At 48.0% G+C, this 19,969-nt stretch overlaps 1 protein-coding gene across 1 annotated transcript; it reads left to right on the forward strand.

Moving 5' to 3' along the window:
• Positions 1–323: 323 nt before the first annotated feature.
• Positions 324–19,249, forward strand: LOC147103617 (uncharacterized). Its single transcript, XM_085961359.1, has 2 exons — positions 324–533; positions 15,298–19,249. Exon 2 carries the CDS (start codon positions 15,316–15,318, stop codon positions 16,537–16,539), a length of 1,224 nt encoding a protein of 407 aa, XP_085817485.1. The 5' UTR covers positions 324–533; positions 15,298–15,315; the 3' UTR covers positions 16,540–19,249.
• Positions 19,250–19,969: the final 720 nt, after the last annotated feature.

Here is a 19,969-nt window from a genome sequence, read left to right on the forward strand (position 1 = left end):
AAGAAACGTATTTACCCAGAGAGAGAACCAAGACGAATAGCATAGATACATTTAAGAGGAAGCTAGATAAGTGCATGAGGGAAAAGGAAATGGAAGGATATGCTGATCGGGTGAGATGAAATAGGATGGGAGGAGGCTCGTGTGGAGCAGAAACACTGACATAGACCAGTTGGGCCGAATGGCCTATTTCCGTGCTGTAAATTCTGTGTAAAGACTGAGAAACTAAGCATTTGTGTGGCATTGCCTGTGAATGACTCACAAAACCTCAACTTCCAACCCCATTCTGACACGCTTCCTGCTGTTCTGTCGAGCAGGTCGTTTTGAAAGTCAATGGTGCATGAAATCTTGTGGTAGCTTCTCGTGGTCAAGCTTGGCTTCAAATGCTTTCAACTAAAACAATTTATTTCTAATAACCTATAAGAAACATTATCAGCTGGAGGTATCGCAGGGCAGAGGCTGGATTGTACGAGCTGTCCGTTGCTTCATTGGTATTGGAAAGAGGTTCTTATCATCATCTTTTCCACCAAGGCTCAGTGAGTTCTTGTATTTTTAATTGTACTTTTTAATTTTTAATGTTAGAACAAATCAGATCTTTCTAAGAAGCTGGTGCTGTAATATTATAGTGTGAGCTTTCAGGCAGTACGTATACTTCGAACAATCAACTTCTATTTTTACCATCGAACACTCATCCAAATCAAACTTAAAATGTTAACTTGTGGTAAACAACTGAGAATTCATCAGTTCGTTGGGGTAGAGAAAGAAAGAAAGATCTTGCATGTATAGGTAGGAGGCTTTCGGAACAGATCCTCCAATTCCATTAATGTGCTTTTATGTAACGTATTTTACTGCCTCCCCTTCTTTCCTCTCCCCTCAGTCATGGCACTTGTAGATACATTGCGTGACAGCTAGAAATAAAGAACAAGCAGACGGTTGGAGGAAATTGTTTTGCAATCAGTCAGCACGAGGATTTGTTAAATTGTTTCCAGTAATCTCCAGATAAATGGGTACTTGATCCCAGCATAGAATCCCAGTGGCTCAACCCCATCGCGTTCACTTCCATTCCATATAAGGTCCAATTCTGTTCTCCCAGAGGGGGAGGCGCTGCAGTTGAGCATGTAATGGGGGCCAGTGGAGAAATCTCTGTCCCTCGGACCAGCTAAAGCAGCATTGACTTCATGAAAAAGGATTTGGGAAATTGTTTCTCCTTTAAGGAGGGAAAAGGCCCACATGTCAATTTCGGCCCAGTGGCTGCACATAAGTGACGTGATGTCATTATGTCATTGTATCCTATTCTTAGAAATAAACAAGAAAAGGTTTCCAAGTAGTTTTGCATGAAGATAGAGCTTCCTTAATAAATGTTTTTCTTAAACATGGGGGACTGGCGCTTTTAGACTCTTTCACCTTCAGGATCTGGATTCAAACCCATTCCAGACTAATGGGAGCAAAGTCTCCATTAGTTGCCAGCTGTGAGGATCCGATATGAAATGTCTTTAGGCAGCTTCAGTTTAGTCCCTTGTGATCCTGGGCCCACTGTACAAACCAGTCCTTAATTTAGGCCTAATTGGCAATCTCAGATAAACTGCGCATCTAACTCTGCTGTACCTGTCCTGGGTATACGTGATATCCTTGAAAGTGTTCTGTTCCCTAATGTTGGCGTATCTCGCCTTAAACATAAACTTAAACATAGACGGTGCCAGGTGAAGTCTGACAATACATTGAGTTCTTGCAACAATACGGACCTCAAATAAAAAGCAGAAAATGGTGAAAGGCACAGGAGCCTCGATCTTCCAATCGACATTAACCAACGTCAAAATAACACTGATTAGTAGATCTAGGCTATCTGAAAAGAGAGTGCAGGCCCACTGTGAAATTAACTTTCTAAAGTACCTGATATTGACACATGTGGACACAGAACTTGCAAATGAATCATTTTACTACACTCTGTGTAGTACTATGCAATCAAAACCATTATCATCATTTAGATACAGAAAAAACGAATTTTCTTAAAACAGGCTCATAGATCATAGAATCATACAGCACAGAAGGAGGCCATTCAGCCCATCGTGCCTGTGCCGGCTCTTTGAAGGAGTTGTCCAATAAAAGAACTTCTCAATATTTTTGCTAGCAACACAAGATCTTGCGAGATGCTATCGAGGTAGGTTGACTTTCAGAAGATGTCTGATAGCACAGTATCTCAAAAGAGACTTGTGGCTAGAAGCTCTTAGCTAAAGGAGGAAATAATAAGTTGCTAAATAATCGGAAAGGTAGGGCGTGACCAGAGAGGATCATTGGCAGTGTCTCTAATTGGCGAATCGAAACCACAAGAGTCAGTCTGGGGCTTTTTGTTTTTCAAAATATTTATAACATTTATAACCGACAAAAGAGTTAAAAGCAGAATCATCCACAGAAGATACCTTGTGTGCAAAAGCAGAATTTTGTGAGTAAATGGGTAAAAAAAACTCCTGAATATGGAAAGACTTTGCATCAGAGCAGTGGAATGGCAGGAGTAAGTTTAACGGGAAATAACATTGGAAACAACCTCAGGGTAAACAATGGGCTAGATTTTCAGTCGCTTGCGCCAGCAGTTAGCGCCTTAAGAGAAGTGATTTCCGGGCGCTATGCGTGTAGCGCCCGGGCGCAGCGCAGTTTGCGCCCCGCCCCAAATTAAGTTGCCCGTTAGCGCCGGCGCAAAGTTTAGCGCCCGCCCGGATGCGCGCGCAGAAAATGACGTCACATCCTCGTGCAACGCCCTTTGGCCGCCCCGATTGCAAACTTCAGTCGGACCGCCCCATTGTGCGGCGGGCGGCCGGAGCGTTTGGAAAAAGGAACGCAACACAACCAGCGCGGGCCCCGGGGGGCGCTAATTAAAGGGAACGTCCTCTCCAGTATAAAGGCCATCCTTTTTTCAGAAAACAGTCTTGTGCAACGCATTTCTGGAGACACAACAAGGAGGATAGCTAACTGGTTTCAAGCAGCAAGAGCCAGGTATTTTTGGACTCAGGCAATAGCGCTGCAAGTGGCCATTTGGAAATTAGACTGTTTGCCAGGATTTGATGGGGGCTGCATGGGGTGCCAACGCGCAGCTGCAGCGCCATGTCCGTAGGGCTCGCAGACGCATTGTGAGAGGGGCAGCCCTGGCTAGAGGCAGAGGGGGCTACAGGCGTCGGCCACGTAGGCCTTACCCAGTCAGGCTATACCGCCAGCAGCGCTCCTACCTAAACATGAGTGCCGCGCGATGTGTTAGAAGGCTCCGATTCCGAAAGGAGGTGATTGCAGAGATCTGCCACCTGCTTCGCCGAGATCTGCGGCCAAAGCTCAGGTGCAGGACGTCTCTGTCGGTGGAAGTGAAGGTGACGGTGGCATTGAACTTCTATGCCACCGGCTCCTTCCAATACGCTGCTGGGGACATAGCAAACATCTCCCAGTATGGCGCGCATCGCTGCATCCGCCACGTGACCGAAGCACTGTTCAGAAGGAGAAGCCAATTCATCTCCTTCCCCATGGCCCTCGAGAGCCAGCATCAGCGCGCATTGGGATTTGCCAGACTCGGGGAATTCCCCTTGGTGCAGGGCGCCATTGACTGTACGCATGTGGCTTTGCGGGCCCCTCTGGAGCATGGCGAGCAGTATCGCAACAGGAAGGGCTACCATTCTCTGAATGTGCAGCTGGTATGTGACCACAAGCAGCGCATCATGGCAGTCAATGCCAGCTTCCCAGGCAGCAGCCACGATGCCTTTATCCTGCGGCAGAGTACTGTGCATGACATGTTCCAGGCACAGCCTTCCCCAAGAGGATGGCTCATCGGGGACAAAGGCTATCCTTTGTGCACCTGGCTCATGACCCCGCTCCGCGCGCCCAGGACCGCTGCTGAAGAGGCCTACAACGAGAGCCATCAAACCACCCGCAACATCATCGAGCTAACTATTGGGGTCCTCAAGCAGCGGTTCCGCTGCCTTGATCGCTCCGGAGGAGCTCTCCAGTATTCGCCGGACCGGGTCTCCCAATTTGTGGTGGTTTGCTGCATGCTACACAACCTGGCTATCCGCAGGACTCAGGCACTGCCACCTGACGTTGGACCAGCACCTCAGGAGGAGGAGCAGGAGGAGCATGAGGAGGAGGAGGAGGAGCAGGAGCAGGAGTACGTTCCCAGGAGGGAGCGACCAGGGCCAAGGGCCGCACGACGCCACCTTATTACACGGTACTTCTAAGCCCCCTGTCAGGGAATGGCCAGGGGCCATGAGGGAAGATGAATGCAGCCGCTCCGCAAGCCCTCAGCCGGCGAAGCCAACAAACACTAAGAAGAACAACCATGGAGAATGCATGAATAAAGATAATTTTTTATTGCACAAAAATGAAAAGCCCTTCCCACATGAATCCCCAAAAACAATAAACGGGCCCCACAAAAAGCCCAACAAACGACTCACTCCCACAAACTGGGGAGGAGCCACTCCACCTTTATTCAAACTGGGCCTCAACGTCGGCCTAACGCAAAAAATAAGCCCTCCAAAAGCACAACCATGGGCAAAATAAAGATGGCCACCGCCATATTAAAGGAAAGCTGCCCACACCCTCTACTGAGTGGCCCGCGAGGGCGAGACCTTGGCCAACATTTTGCCTCCCCTGCCCTGCCTGCTGCTCCTTCGCAAGCTCTGCCCAGTGGCTGCTGCGAGGCTGGGGGAAGGCGCCTGAGGCTCAGATGCCCTTCCACCAGATGCCGCTGGGGGGCGGCCTACACGGCGTTTGGGCCTCGAGGGGCCGTCTGCTGAGTGGCGCACCTGAGCCTGGCCACCATCAGCTGCAGCCGCTTGCCCTTGACGCCCCAGAGGGGGAATGGCGGCGACGGATGGCGCAATGTGGGCCAACTGGCGTCTGGGATGTGCTGGCTGGTGCTGTGGCGCGGTGGCACTCGGCCGGGCCCGCACTGCAGGATCCGCAGCAATCAGCCGACGGGCGGCTTGCTGGGATGGTCCAGCGCGGCGCCTGCCCTGGCGATGCCTGCCTGAGACAGCGCGTGTGGCAGCAGTGAGTGGCCCTGTGGTCCTGGTGTGCGCGCGCATCACATCCGCCAGGGTCTTGACGGCATCAGTCAGCATGCGGCCACTCGCGGCAGTTGCTGCCCCGAACTCGCGCACACTGGTCGCCAGCGACTCGATGGCCTCAGGCATGCGCCCCACCACGCTCATGAGCTCCGTGTGGCACCGGTCCGAGTCGTCGGCCATCTTATCCAGCTTCCGCACCTCCTCCGAAGTGAAGGTGTCCGGACTGGAGTCGCGACTCTCCCGCTGGGGAGGAGGGGGCCGAACTAGGGGACCCTTGCCGCGTTGGTGACGGCGAGTGTGCCGAGCAGCAGCACTCCCCTCTGATCCTTCCCCCCTTTGGGGGGAAGGCCGCGGGCCACACGCACGGCTGCTGGGTGGCTGGACGCCACTGGTCCCAGAAGCTGCATTGCCCTGCGACAGTTCCTCCAGGCACTCGTCCAGTGAGGAGGTGTCAAGCATTTCCTCCTCTCCTGTGGGACGTGACTGTTCCCCCGAAGGTCCGGCTTGCTCCTCCTCCTCCTCCTGGTCGGAGGTGCTGTCACTGGCAGCTTCAGGGTCCTGGTCGTCACCAGCTGAAAGCAGGAATGCACAAGAGTAGCTTCAGAGTGAGGAGACGGCGTCAGCGAGGGAGTTAGGACTGGTGGGATTCAGCGCATTGGTGGGACAGTGGCAAAGGAGGTAGCTCGGATGGGCCAGTGCGACGCGAGAGGGCCAAAAGGCGAGGTCCTTACCATTGCCGGGCAGTGGAGGGTCGGATACACCGCACGCTGTGGGGACAATCACACGGGCTCCCATGAGCACACACACGCGCTCCTCCAGCCAAGTGAGCTTCTGCAGCTTGGCGCGGCCACCCCTGGCACGGGCCTGGCGATTAAACGCTACTTTAGCCTGCAAGAGAAAGGACGGGCTGTAAGTGCGCAGTGAAGCCCTGATGTAGTGTGCACTGCCTCCCATGGTGGAATAGCTTGGACAGAGTGAAGCCCTGATGTACTGTGCACTGCCTCCCATGGTGGAATAGCTTGGACAGAGTGAAGCCCTGATGTAGTGTGCACTGCCTCCCATGGTGGAATAGCTTGGACAGAGTGAAGCCCTGATGTAGTGTGCACTGCCTCCCATGGTGGAATAGCTTGGCCAAAGTGTAGAGTGCCGAATGGCCATTTGATGCTCATGACTGTCCCAATGCTGCTGGCTGAGGGCTGGCCAATAGGACTTTCAGGTCCCTTTGCCCATCATGTCAGGTGTACATGCAAGAATGAGGAGGACACTGGAAAGGCTACTCACCTTCACAATCCTGGTCAGATCGTTGTATTTCTTACGGCATTGTTTGTGGGTCCTGGGGGCCTCGCCGGTGAACGTCACCCTCTGGGCGATCTGCTTCCAGGCTTTGGTGTAGTCATGGTGGGTTGGATTCCTCCCACTCTCTGGAAACAAGATCTTGCGCCTCACCTCCAGAGCTGTGACCATTATGTCCAGATCACCCTCTGAGAAGCGCAGGGCACGCTGACGGGCCTTCTCTGGCGTTGCCATGACTCCCTGGGGCTGAGCAGCAGTGTTGAGGCCTCTTTGCAAGGCTGCAGTGTGCAGGGCGTGGCAGCAGACCAATTCGTCCCTTCCCCCTTTAAGAGCTGGTCGGCACCACGGGGTCTGCTGTCAGTGCAAAAATGACCGCACCCGTGCTGCGCCCCGCCTGGGCGCTATCCCTCTGGACCGCCGGCTTAGCGCCTAAAGGTAGGAGTGGAACGCCTCTTTTAGCGCTCCACCACTCTCTTAGGGCGAAGCCACTGAATTTCCGGCAATGGGGCGCTACTTTGGGGCGGGCGCTAACTTCGGGCGGGCGCTAAGGTTAGCGCCCCAAAACTGTCTATACTGAAAATCTAGCCCCCTGACTCTTAACTTTTAATATATATATATGTATTTTTTACATATTTACTGATGTTAATTCATCCAGAGAGACAATTGCAGGCCCATCATGTCCGCGCCGGCCAACAAAGCGCTATCCAGCCTAATGCCACTTCCCAGCTCTTTGTCCGTAGCCCTGCAGGTTACAGCATCCCAAGTGCATATCCAAGTACTTTTTAAATGTGGTTAGGGTTCCTGCCTCTACCACCCTTTCAGGCAGTGAGTTCCAGACCCCCACAACCCTCTGGGTGAAGAAATTTCCCCTCAAATCCCCTCTAAATCTTCCCCCAATTAACTTTAAATCTGTGCCCCCTGGTTTTTGACCCTTCTGCTAAGGGAAATAGGTCCTTTCTATCCACTTTATCTAGGCCCCTCATAATTTTATACAGCTCAATAAGGTCTCCCCTCAGTCTCCTCTGTTCCAAGGAAAACAGACCCAGCCTATCCAGTCTTTCCTCATAGCTAAGATTCTCTACTCCCAGCAACATCCTTGTAAATCTCCTCTGTACCCTCTCTAGTGCAATCACATCTTTCCTGTAATGTGGTGACCAGAACTAAACGCAGCATTTTAGCTGAGGCCTAACTAGTGTTTTATACAGTTGAAGCATAACCCCCCCCTGCTCTTGTATTCTATGCCATGGCTAATAAAGGCAAGTATCCTGTATGCCTTCTTAACTACCTTATCTACCTGGCCTGTTACCTTCAGGGATCTGTGGACATGCACTCCAAGGTCCCTTTGTTCCTCTACACTACTCAGTGTCCTACCATTTAATGTGTATTCCCTTTCCTTGTTAGCCCTCCCCAAATGCATTACCTCACACTTTTCCGGATTGAATTCCATTTGCCACTGTTCTGCCCACCTGACCAATTTATTGATATCTTCCTGCAGTCTACAGCTTCCTTCTTCAGTATCAACCACACAGCCGATTTTAGTATCATCTGCAAACTTCTTAATCATACCCCCTATATTCAAGTCAAGATCGTTGATATATACCACAAAAAGCAAGGGACCTAGTACTGAGCCCTGCGGAACCCCACTGGAAACAGCCTTCCAGTCACAAAAACACCCATCAACCATTACCCTCTGCTTCCTGTCTCCGAGCCAGTTTTGAATGCAACTTGACACTTTGCCCTGGATCCCATGGGCTTTTAACTTCATGACCAGTCTGCCATGTGGAACCTTAGCAAAAGCCTTGCTAAAGTCCATATACACCACATCAAATGCACTACCCTCATCTACCCTCCTTGTTACCTCCTCAAAAAATTCAATCAAGTTTGTCAGACACAACCTTCCCTTAACAATTCCATGCTGACTATCCTTGATTAATCCGTGTCTTTCTAAATGAAGATTTATTCTGTCCTTCAGAATTCTTTCCAATAATTTTCCCACCACCGAGGTTAGGTTGACTGGCCTGTAATTACTCGGTTTATCCTTTTCTCCCTTTTTATACAAGGGTACCACATTAGCAGTCCTTCAGTTCTCCGGCACCACACCTGAAGCCAGAGAGGATTGAAAAATGATGGTCTGGGCCTCTGCTATTTCCTCTTTGGCTTCGCTTAACAGCCTGGGATACATTACATCCAGGCCTGGGGATTTATCCACTTTTAAAGCTGCTAAACACCTTAATACTTCCTCTCTCACTATGTTTATTTCATCTAATATTTCACACTTCTCCCCCCCTGATAGCAATGTCTGCTTTGTCCCTCTCCTTTGTGAAAACAGACACAAAGTATTCATTAAGAACCCTACCGACGTCTCCCGCCTCCACACACAGATTACCCTCATGATCTCGAATAGGCCCTACCCTTTCTTTAGTTATCCTCTTACTCTTAATATATTTATAAAACATCTTTGGGTTTTCCTTGATTTTACTTGCCAATAATTTTCCATGCTCTCTCTTTGCTTTCCAATATCATTTTTAATTGCACCCCTGCACTTTCTGTACTCCTCTAAAGATTCTGGAGTATTTAGCCCTCGGTATCTGTCATATGCCTCCCTTTTTTTCTTTATCCTACCCAGGGGGCTCTAGATTTGTTAGTCCCACCTTTTTTCTTTATGGGCACATGTTTGGTCTGAACCCTCCGGATCTCCTCCTTGAATGCCTCCCACTGCTCTGACACTGATTTACCTTCAAGTAGCTGTTTCCAGTCCACGATGGCTAAATCCCCTCTGAGCATGGCAAAATTAGCTTTTCCCCACAGCGGACAAATACCTTGAAAATAATCTGGTGCTCACGAGCACCTTTTAAGAATCAATTGCAAAGAATTATGCGTTTTGCTGGATTATCTTTGGGAGTCATGGAGTATTTACACAGTTCGTGCCCTCAGGAGATGAAATAGGGGTTAGAGTCCGTGATAGGGTGAATTGTCCTCATGTTTAAATTCCTTCATGGCCTCACCTGTCCCTATCTCCGTAACCTCACCAGCTCTACAAATCCACCCCCCCACCTCGAACTTCTTTCCTCTTATTCTGGCATCTTGAGTGCACATTCCCTTTGGTCAACCATTGGTGGCTATGCCTTCAGCCAGCTGGGCCGCACACACTGGAATTTCCACCCCTCAACTTTCCAATCACCCTCTCCTCCTTTAACATCACCCCATTGGCCAACTCTAAAGATAAGGGGTAAGCCATTTAGGACTGAGATGAGGAGGAATTTCTTCACCCAGAGAGTGGTGAACCTGTGGAATTCTCTACCACAGAAGGCAGTAGAGGCCAATTCATTAAATATATTCAAGAAGGAAATGGATATATTTATTGAGGCTAAAGGGATCAAGGGATATGGGGAGAAGGCAGGGACAGGATACTGAATTTGGATGATCAGCCATGATCTCATTAAATGGCGGAGCAGGCTCGAGGGGCCAAATGGCCTACTCCTGCTCCTATCTTCTATGTGGTGGTCGCCCTCTCATAATATCTATTTCTTTGACTCGGCATCATGACACCTCTGTGAAGCACTTTGGGGCAATTTTCCACATTAAAGGCGCTGCATAAGTGCAAGTTGTTGTTGAGAGGAAGTCACCAACAACAAAAAACCAGAAGTGTTCAAAAATAAATTGAAGTGAAATCGAAATAAAAGCAAGGCCACTTGAAAAATTCCAAGAGCCAATGCTGATGTTCTTTAAGAGAAGGCGTTTGGAGAATGATGAAAGATGTCACTCGCAGCAGGCTCTCTGTCGTGTGTCTCTATTGTGGTTTGGGTTGACTAAACAGGAAGTCTTGCAATAACGTCCCAGTGAAACCCAAACACGCTACCGGCTACAACTGAAGTTCATTGTTAATTAGCTCTTTGATGTTACAAAGAAGAGCAACAAGAATTATTCTGAGTCTAAAGGGGATAATCTATGAGGAATGATAAGGGGAAACTCCAGTTTTTCCGACTGGTGAGCAGGTGATAAATGTGGCCCACCCATATTTTCCGATGTCCCTACGGGTGTGTACGGGCTGTGTACCCACCCGTAGGGACATCGGAAATGCCGGTTTCAGGCATGCGAAGCACACACACTGAAAACCGGCATTTCCGATCTGTCAGGAATGCTCTTGACAGATCATCCGCCTGCCCTGGAGAAGGGCCTCTACGGGTGGAGAGTTCCACTTTCTGCAGAACCTCCGCCCGCTGAAAACCCTTAGAAATCTTACGCCTGGGGTAAAAGGTCTATCTGTCAAAAGTATGAAGTATAAAGAGGGATTCCCTTCTCCTATTGGCTGGCCTGGCCCACATGATCCCAGGGATGCTTGCGAACCGCATGCGCCTCTGAGATACGTGGGCCCTGCGCATTTCGACTTTGGAGAAGCCCGGGAGCGGAAGTGTCCGGACCTCGGGAGCCCTCAGGTAAGTTCGTAGATTTTTTTCCGATAGGAGGCCTCCGCACGCAGAAAGTCTCCTATCGGAAATTACGGGCCATAAATGAGGGAGACATCAATCTAGGCCAAACAAGAGGACATGAATTTAATTTAGTGCAAAGTACATTTTAAACACATATTAGAAAGAGTGAACATATGGAATGATCTGCGAGGTGAGGTTAGAGACAAGAGGCCATTAGGGCCATTCTAACTACACTTGGATGCTGTGCTGGGAGAGTAAGGGTCCTAGATAGATGCCCTACCTAGGGCCAAATGGCCTTTCCTCATCACTGACTGCTCTTATGTTTCAAAGAGTCCGAGCTCTTCTGAGGCACAGACTTAAATCATTTTCATTTCTTATTCAAAGCCGAAAACCCCCCAAATTTGTCAAGAAATTAATCTTTAAAATAAAATATGAATTATCAGATGGACACATATAGAAAAATAATCATGGCTCGATGTAGAAAAAGTGGGACCATTAGACAAGAAAGGGCAGGGGCAGATTACCATTCCAGCCTATGGGGTCCGTGCCCAGGAGCCCCAGTCAAATATGGGGCCTGACATGAATCAGTCATTCATGTGGAAATGACTTATGAAATAATACTGGGCGGCCTGCTGGTGGCGCTGTCCAGGGAGAGTATAAATACTCGGGCATGGGCCCAGCTTGCTCAGGGCATTCTTTAACAGGAACTAGTGAAGGACAACTAGACCTCCATGTTGTAAAACAGTTGATTAAAGCTTTGTTTAACGCTTAGACCAAGTGCCTAGTAGTTTTCTTACATCAGGGCCCCCAGTAAATCTCACCATAGCACAGAAAAACTGCATGGAACCACTGCATCAGTTTCATTTAAGTATAGTTTATTATGATATAAATTGCTTTATTATTCATGCAGTGTGTAAACATTCTACAGGCCTTTTTCTTCATGTATTTCACTCCACATTTGTGATTTAATGGATGGAAAGGAGTGTTGTGCTCACAGCTCCATAGAATCATAGAAATTTACAGCACAGAAGGAGGCCATTCGGCCCATCTTGTCCGTGCCAGCCAACAAAGAGCAATCCACCCAAATCCCACTTTACAGCACTTGGTCCGTAGCCTTGTAGGTTACGGCAGTTCAAGTGCATATCCAAGTACTTTTTAAACGTGATGAGGGTTTCTGCCTCTACCACCCTTTCAGGCAGTGAGTTCCAGACCCCCACCATCCTCTGGGTGAAAACATTTCTTCTCAAATCCCCTCTAAACCTCTGGCCAATTACTTTAAATCTATGCCCCCTGATTATTCTGCTAAGGGAAATAGGTCCTTCCTATCCACTCTATCTCGGCCCCTCATAATTTTATACACCTCAATTAGGTCTCGCCTCAGCCTCCTGTGTTCCAAAGAAAACAAGTAAGGGGAATTAGGGGTTACGGGGAGCGGGTAGGAAATCGGACATGAGGCTAGGTTCGGATCGGTCATGGCCCTGTGGGTGGCGGAGCGGGCCCAGGGGCCGTGTAGCCTGGTCCTGCTCCTACTTCTTGTGTTCTAATTCTGTGTTAGATTTCAGGAGATGGTTCTATTCACAGGGATTAGTGGAGACCTCGGGAACAGGCTGCCAGCTAGGAGTCCTTCAAGAGTAAATTGGGCCTGTTCCTGGCTGGGGTGGCGATCACCTCTTACAGAAGGTAAGTACTGCAGGAAATACAGGGACAGAGTGATCTCCTGGACGAGTTTCGATCGCCTAGATGGGTCGGAGAGGAATTTCCCAGATTTTTTCTCCCAAATTGACCATTGGGTTTTTTATCTGGTTTTTCGCCTCTCCCGGGAGATCACATGGGTTCGAGTGGGATGGAGAGTGAAAGTAGATTTGAGTTTAGGATCAGATCAGCCATGATCTTATTGAATGGCGGAGCAGGCTCGAGGGGCCGATTGGCCTACTCCTGCTCCTATTTCTTATGTTCTTATGTAACCCCAGCTTATCCAATCTTTCCTCATAACTAAAATTCCCCAGCCCAGGCAACATCCTCGGAAATCTCCTCTGCACCTTCTCTAGTGCAATCACATCCTTCTTGTAACGTGGTGACCAGAACTGCACGCGGCACTCTAGCTGCGGCCTAACTAGTGTTTTATACAGTTCAAGCATAACCTCTCTGCTCTTATATTCTGTGCCTCCAAGAATTGTTAATCCAACTATGACCAAGGGGTAAGAAAAATAGTACATCCTCTGTCTCACCATGAGCAATGCCATAGGGGATCTGCTGGTATACTATAGAGATATATATATATCAACGACGGACTCTTCCCAGTCACCCAGTGGTGTGGAGAGGGGACATTGAAGGGAAATTAGCTAAACAACAGGTTTCATGTGGTTTTCAAAACACTGCATGTTTGACTGTCTCCCCTTCATGTCATGAAACTGGTGGAGATAGAGCGTCTATCATCGTTTCCAGTGAAAGGAGTCAAACCTCCTCCCACCCACCCCCCCTTGCCTCCCCCATAGTCGTGTAGTACACAGCTTTGATGGAAATTGCAGCCACTATAATGACAGTAAGAGAAAAATAATGGAATTGCACTAATGGGAGATTCAAGCAGATGGAGCAAAAAAACAGACAAACTCAGTAAGGACCTTTTTTCTCACCCATCACCCTCAGAAAGTAAGTTATAAGCAAATAACACCACGGAATATGTGGAAAGATGTAGCATGCTTCTACAGACGTTCTTGCAGTTTTGGCTGCCTTGTAACAGCCACCTGGCTGTCTTGCATTCTCTGTGTAATGCGTACAGTGAAAACCTTGACAACATCCCTTGGAACACTTTTTCCTCCCTATCACCTGACGCTGTATCACCACCACTGCTTTCATCTCATTATATTGCCCTTGAGAACTTACAGAGATGAGCAAGCAGATCATTCCCAGTACCTGGAATCTAACATGAGGAAAAGTTAAGGAAGCTGGGCTCGTTCTCTTTTGGGGAAAAAGGAGACTTTCAAGTTTCTTAATGCAAGTTGTCAATGCCTCCCAATCACCCCGTGCGATGTTAGCACCTGTAAAATAAATGGGTTAGCACCTTCAAATACCAAGCAGAGGAGTTTCACACAAACATCTTGGTTATGAATATCACAAAATAGAAGTACAAGGCACAAGGTAATGAAGGAGATTAGGACAGTTGATCAGGACAAATTGTTCACTATTGTAAAGGAGTCAAGTACCAAGAGACACAAATTAAACATTAGAAAGTTAGGAGTAAGTAGGGGAGTCCACTAGAACTCTTTATGAGGGAGAATGTACTTGTGGAACAAGCTGTAAGGAAAGGCCATGAAAGCAGACAGTATAAATGAGTTTAAAGGAAAATTAGACGTGGATCTGGAGAGAGAAGGAATTAAGGGGTATGATAAAGCAATAGGCGGGGTTCAGATCAATCAAGCAATTAACTTGATGAGCCCAATGGTCTGTGTTAAGTTCTGATTTTTTGTCGTATCAGGTATTTAAACACGGTCACAATGAAAGCAGTGGGAAAATGAATCAAAGTCCATGTTACCTGGAACACAAGATGATTGACAGTGCGTTTAAAGGGCTGAACGCCATCTTGGATTCAGATTTCCAAGTTTGTTTGGGCTTTCCCTTTCAGAGGCATTTCTGTAGTACAATCACCATTTCACTTGTTTTCTTTTTAATACACAGATCTGTGAGGCAACCTTAATGTCTTTGAAAACAATGGTGCTGTGACAAATATTTGTTATGTTCTATTTTAGAATCCTAGCACATTAATGGATGAAAATGGTGTCATTGTGGCCGTGGGGGTCCAGAGAGACTTGGGGGGGGTCTAGGTACACAGATCATTAAAATGTCCTGGACAGGTACAGAAAATAATCAAAAAGGCTAATTGAATGCTGGCCTTGGAGGGAGTGCAGTGTAGATTTACCAGAATGCTACCTCTCCAAGGGGTAAATTACACAAAAGGGTTAGATTACACAAATTAGGGTTGTATTTCCTGGAATTTAGAAGGTTAAGGGGTGATCTGATCAAACTTTTCAAGGTATTAAGGGGAACAGATAGGGTAGATAGAGAGAAACTATTTCCGCTGATTGGAGATTCTAGGACTAGGGGGCAAAGTCTAAAAATTAGAGCCAGGCCTTTCAGGAGTGAAATTGGGAAACACTTCTACACACAAAAGGTGGTAGAAGTTTGGAACTCTCTTCTGCAAACGGCAATTGATGCTGGGTCAATTGTTAATTTTAAATCTGAGATTGATGGATTTTTGTTAACCAAAGGTATTAAGGGATATAGGATAAAGGTGGTTATATGGAGTTAGGTCACAGATCAGCCATGATCTCATTGAATGACGGAACAGGCTCGAGGGGCTAAATGGCCGACTCCTGTTCCTATGTCCCTATAAAATACCACCACTGTCCATACAATAAAGCACCAGATACCTGTTGTGCATACCCTGTGTTCAAAGCAATAAAAGCTGTGTGTGTGCTAATGCTGTAGATTTGACTTTGCTATACTGAAGGGATTCTAAATATATATATTTCTTTTAGGAACAGGTTCTTGCTGACATGGAACTGATGTGGTGCAGCCTTCCTGTGTTTCTTGCTGTTGTAGCTGATATGGTTGTGATGGGCCAGAGCACAAGGGAAACATTGGAGACATCTGATTCAATGGAACCAGCTGATGGTGAAGTGACCCAAAACCCTAGCGAATACTCTGAAGGCACCACTGAGCGTTCAACTCTCCCACCTCTCTATCCGACAAGCGCACCCCTTACTGATGCATCTGAAAGCCCTGTCCAACTTACGTCCACAACTGGTCCTCTGCTGACAAGAACCTCAGTTTCTTCCACAATAGGATATCTGTCTGACACAACTCAAGATTTCACTCGACAAGCCAATACTGATTTGATGGAATTGTCCACCTCTCCTGGTCTTGAAGCAGAAACCAACATCAGCCAGGGCACTTCTTCCACTAGTGGATCTGAGCATTGGGCAACCGATGAGCCTAGAAATGGAACAGGCACGCCTGAAGTCACCTCGGCCTCGACTGCAATTGGAACAGGCACGCCTGAAGTCACCTCGGCCTCGACTGCAATTGGAACAGGCACACCTGAAGTCACATCGGCCTCGACTGCAATTGGAACAGGCACAACTGAAGTCACATCGGCCTCGACTGCAATTGGAACAGGCACACCTGAAGTCACATCGGCCTCGACTGCAGTCACCAATACGTCAGAGATTGGTGGACATGTCCAGCCAGCTGTAAAGCTGCAAACCCAGTCTCCTCCAACCAGCAAAACGATTTCTACAAAGAAGCAAACTAAAGGCTTCCATCCTGCGACCACTGCTACCCCAACTCTGACAGCAAAAGCAAAGGGAAATGAATCGCTCCCCTTGAAGCCAACCATTCCCTTTATCAGCAAAATCGCCAAAGCAACCACCAGAAGTTACAATAGGCTTTCAACCGCTCAGGCTACAACCAAGAAAATCGGCCTAGTTACTCAGTGCCTCATAGCCATTGCTATTCTGGCGGCAATCTGTACCGTCTTCGTCGTATGTACCATAGTCCTTTGCACCAAGCTCTCTAGCCAAAGACAGAACTACAGGGTCAACTCGTCAAACGGCACTGAGCTGGTCTGCATTTCTGCTCTGCTGCCCGAAGAAGAAAGTAAGTTGAGGAAAAAAATGAAGCCGAAACGGTTACGAGATTTCAAAGAGACCTCTGCTGGGCATACCAGTGACAGCGACGATGATGACCTTACCCTCCAGAGCTTTGTGACCGAACACTAGACCTTCCCATTAACCTCCAGATTCAGGGCTCCCCTCCTGCTCTCTGCATAATTAAGCATGAATATTTGAGTAATTGGATAGCTGATGGATTGAGTCTCATGCTTTGATTAATGTGAATGTATCTCTGGGGACTTCCCAAAGACCGAGCCTGGGAAAGTGCCGATGGACTCATGGTTGTCTCTTCATTGCATATTTAGGATCTCCCGATCTACTGTGCTCCCTCTGCTCTTGTGAAAGTTTGGCCATAAGCAGTCCTGATTCCATTCAGCTAACACCTGCAAAGGGTCTGGAGTTCAGGTTGCTATGCAAAACCTGTATATGTTATAAAGGTGATACATTTTAAAGAATTTTTATGTATATATACTTTTTTTTTAAAGTGATGAGGACTTGCTTTGTGGGCGGTCCATCGAAGGACATGCTGATTGGATGCAAGGTGCTGAATGTTGATGAGGTCACAAAATGAAGAGACATCATTGAAAAAAGAAAAGTTCCTAAAATTTGCCCAAAGGAATTTGCCAAACTGGAGAGCTAACATCGGAAGCATTGTTTCGTTTCTGGTGGGACATTGGCCAATCCAATAACCCACGGGACTGATTCTTTAACAACACACCTCAAGACAGCATTCCAAATATTCCCTTTTGGCATTGCTAAGTGACACTGTGCAATTTAATAGAGGCTTTTAAAATTAAGAAGAGTTTTTGTAAGGTGAAATGGGGAAAACTATTTGCTCTAGTTGAAGAGTCAGTAATGAGGGGTCATTGATTTAAAATTATCACTGAGAGTTATCAGAGAGCTTAACTGATACTTCTTGCTCTCTGAGAGGGAGAGCTTGTGGCAGAGACCATTGCATCTTCTAAGAGAGAGCATCTGATGCAGAGGAAAATGCAGAGCTATGGGGAGAGATCAAGGCAGTGGGATTAGTTTTGGATTGCACTAGCAAAGAGGGGGCACAGATATGATGGAACGAATGGCCTCCCTCTGTGGTTTTATGAATCAACAATGAAAGACTGGGATGGAGTTACTGCGGACCTTCAGGAAGGAACTGCTCAGTGTAATGCAACAGTCTCTTCCTCACGCAGTAGAATGGTCAACCTTAAAAAATATTGCCCCAAATTTGCAATCCCGCTACTGGTTTGAAGGGTCAGTGGGAGGGCATCACAGTAGTATTGGGCGGGCAGGTACAAGCACTACTAAATTGGAGAGCTCTTTCAAAGAGTCGACACAGGCACGACGGGCCGAATGGTCTCCTTCTGTGCTGTGAGATTCTATGGGGGAAAAATTCAGATGCTTTGCACCTCCCGTTAGCGCCCTAACAGCAAAGCAGCTAGCGTCCGGGCGTGGCGATGTCAGCGCCGCTCGTGAAATTGACCAGTTGTTTTGCGGCGGCGCTAAACACTACCGCCACGATCTCCTGCGCCCGCAGATCATGACGTCAGTCAAGTGTGCAACGCCCCGGACCGGATATTGAGTCGCGCCCCCTGCCTTAGTGCTTGCCGCTAGGAACGACAGGTAGAGGGGAACGTTTTCAAGTCGGGAAGGGGCTGAGGGAGCGCTATTTAAAGGCGGGCACTTCCTGCCTTTTCTTGTCGGCAAAATCTTTGGTTTTAACGCTGTCCTAAGGAGTTTTGGCCTCAGCACCACTTTTGAGGTTCCTAAGCGCCGAGCTCGTCACCTGGGCCTATCCATTATTGCTTCCAACACAATAGCTTTAGAGGTCTCTCCAGGCCGAGATTCAAGGCTGCAATGAGCAGGGATTGGCTGGCCAGCAAGATGGCCCCTCCCCTTTAAGAACTGGACGGCGCCAGTCTGTCTGGCTTCCATGTTAACGGACATCGCCTGAGCTTCGGTAGCGTCCTGAGGTAGCGCCTCGTTCCCTGAAGTTTGTGCCTTATGAGAGGTGTGTAGCGCCTGATTTAGCGCTCAAATCACCTCCAAGGGGCGATAGAGGCAAATTTTGCAGTTGGAGGCGATAATTAGCGCCGGGCGCTAAACTTTGCGCCCAGCCGATATTGGCGCCCCAAAATGGGTGATACCGAATGTCATAAATCTCATCATCGAGAAACTACCTATGAAATAACACTGGACGGCCAGCTGGTGGCGCCGTCCAAGGAGTATAAATACTCGGGCGTTGGCCCCAGCTTTCCAGGGACATTTTGTAAGACAGGGAACTAGTGAAGTACAACTAGACCTCCATGTTCTGAAACAAGTTGATTAAAGCCTTGCTTTATACTCAAACCAAGTGTGTAGTGAGTTTTATTACGTCAACGAATTTTTCCCCCTATGGCTCTATGAAATGATTTTGAAAAGATGAATTCAGAATTAAGAAGAAAAAATATCCCCTCTATAGTCTCAAATATGCATGAGAAGAGCCTGCAGAAACATGCATATAAGCTTATGTGTATCTGGATGTGTGCGATTTCAAAGTGGGGCTTTTAACACCTTTTGCAAGGGGCTAATACCCACCCGGGGGGCTGATGATCAAACTCAGCTTTTGCTTCAATGAAGGACACAAACAGAGTGAAAGTGTGAGTGAACTGCCGACTGGCCCGTGGTTGTCCCTGTAGAGGGGAACGGCGTTTTTTTCAACTGCTTTACAAATTAAGACTGCACTGAAAAGGTTGAAAGTTTTTTTAGCAAATTATCTGTAAACTGTACTGCACTGGGAACAGTGGGATTCACAACCGTTTCTAAATAAAATAAGACAGTATCAGCCTCTCTCCGAGTTTTGTTTTGTTAGAGACGTTTGTTTCAGTCACTGTCAAAAGTAGTTGTGTGATTTCCAATTCCCAATTGATCTGATTTCCACTCTGTTTGGAACTAGCACCGAAATCCCGAGCTGGGGCCTGTTTTGATAGTTCAGCTTCAGGCGAACCTGCCCACGTATTTTAAAGGCCAGAATACAAAACCCTACCTGCACGATGGAATCGTCACACTCGCCAGTTTTGTGCGGCCGCCCTCTCTCCATTGTGCAGCCGGTGTTGCCTTTTCTTTCACCCGTAGCGTACTGCTATGCACTAGGATGCTTACGAGCGCTGACAGTGAGATGCATTTCGTGCATGGGGAGCCCCCGATTTCAGCCGTACCATCGAACGCAGAGGCCGGGTACTTGCTGCCCACAAGAGTGAGCACCGGAAGAGGCCTTCTTGCCCTCTTCCCTTGTATGTTCTCACACGTCAGTCAGGGAGTAGGTTATCCAGCTGGGAAATGGTGCAAAAAATAAAGAGGGGGGACCAGGGCTTTAAGAACATAAGAACATAAGAAATAGGAGCAGGAGTAGGCCATTCGGCCCCGCGAGCCTGCTCCGCCATTCAATGAGATCATGGCTGACCTTCTACCTCAACTCCACTTTCCTGCCCGCTCCCCATAACCCTTGATTCCCCTGTAGCTCAAATATCCGTCTATCTCCGCCTTTGAGTGGGTCCGCAGAGTG

Source organism: Somniosus microcephalus, chromosome 19 (genome assembly GCF_052327205.1).
Source record: "Somniosus microcephalus isolate GS21.2 chromosome 19, FLI_Smic_1.0, whole genome shotgun sequence".
NCBI lineage: Eukaryota > Metazoa > Chordata > Chondrichthyes > Squaliformes > Somniosidae > Somniosus > Somniosus microcephalus.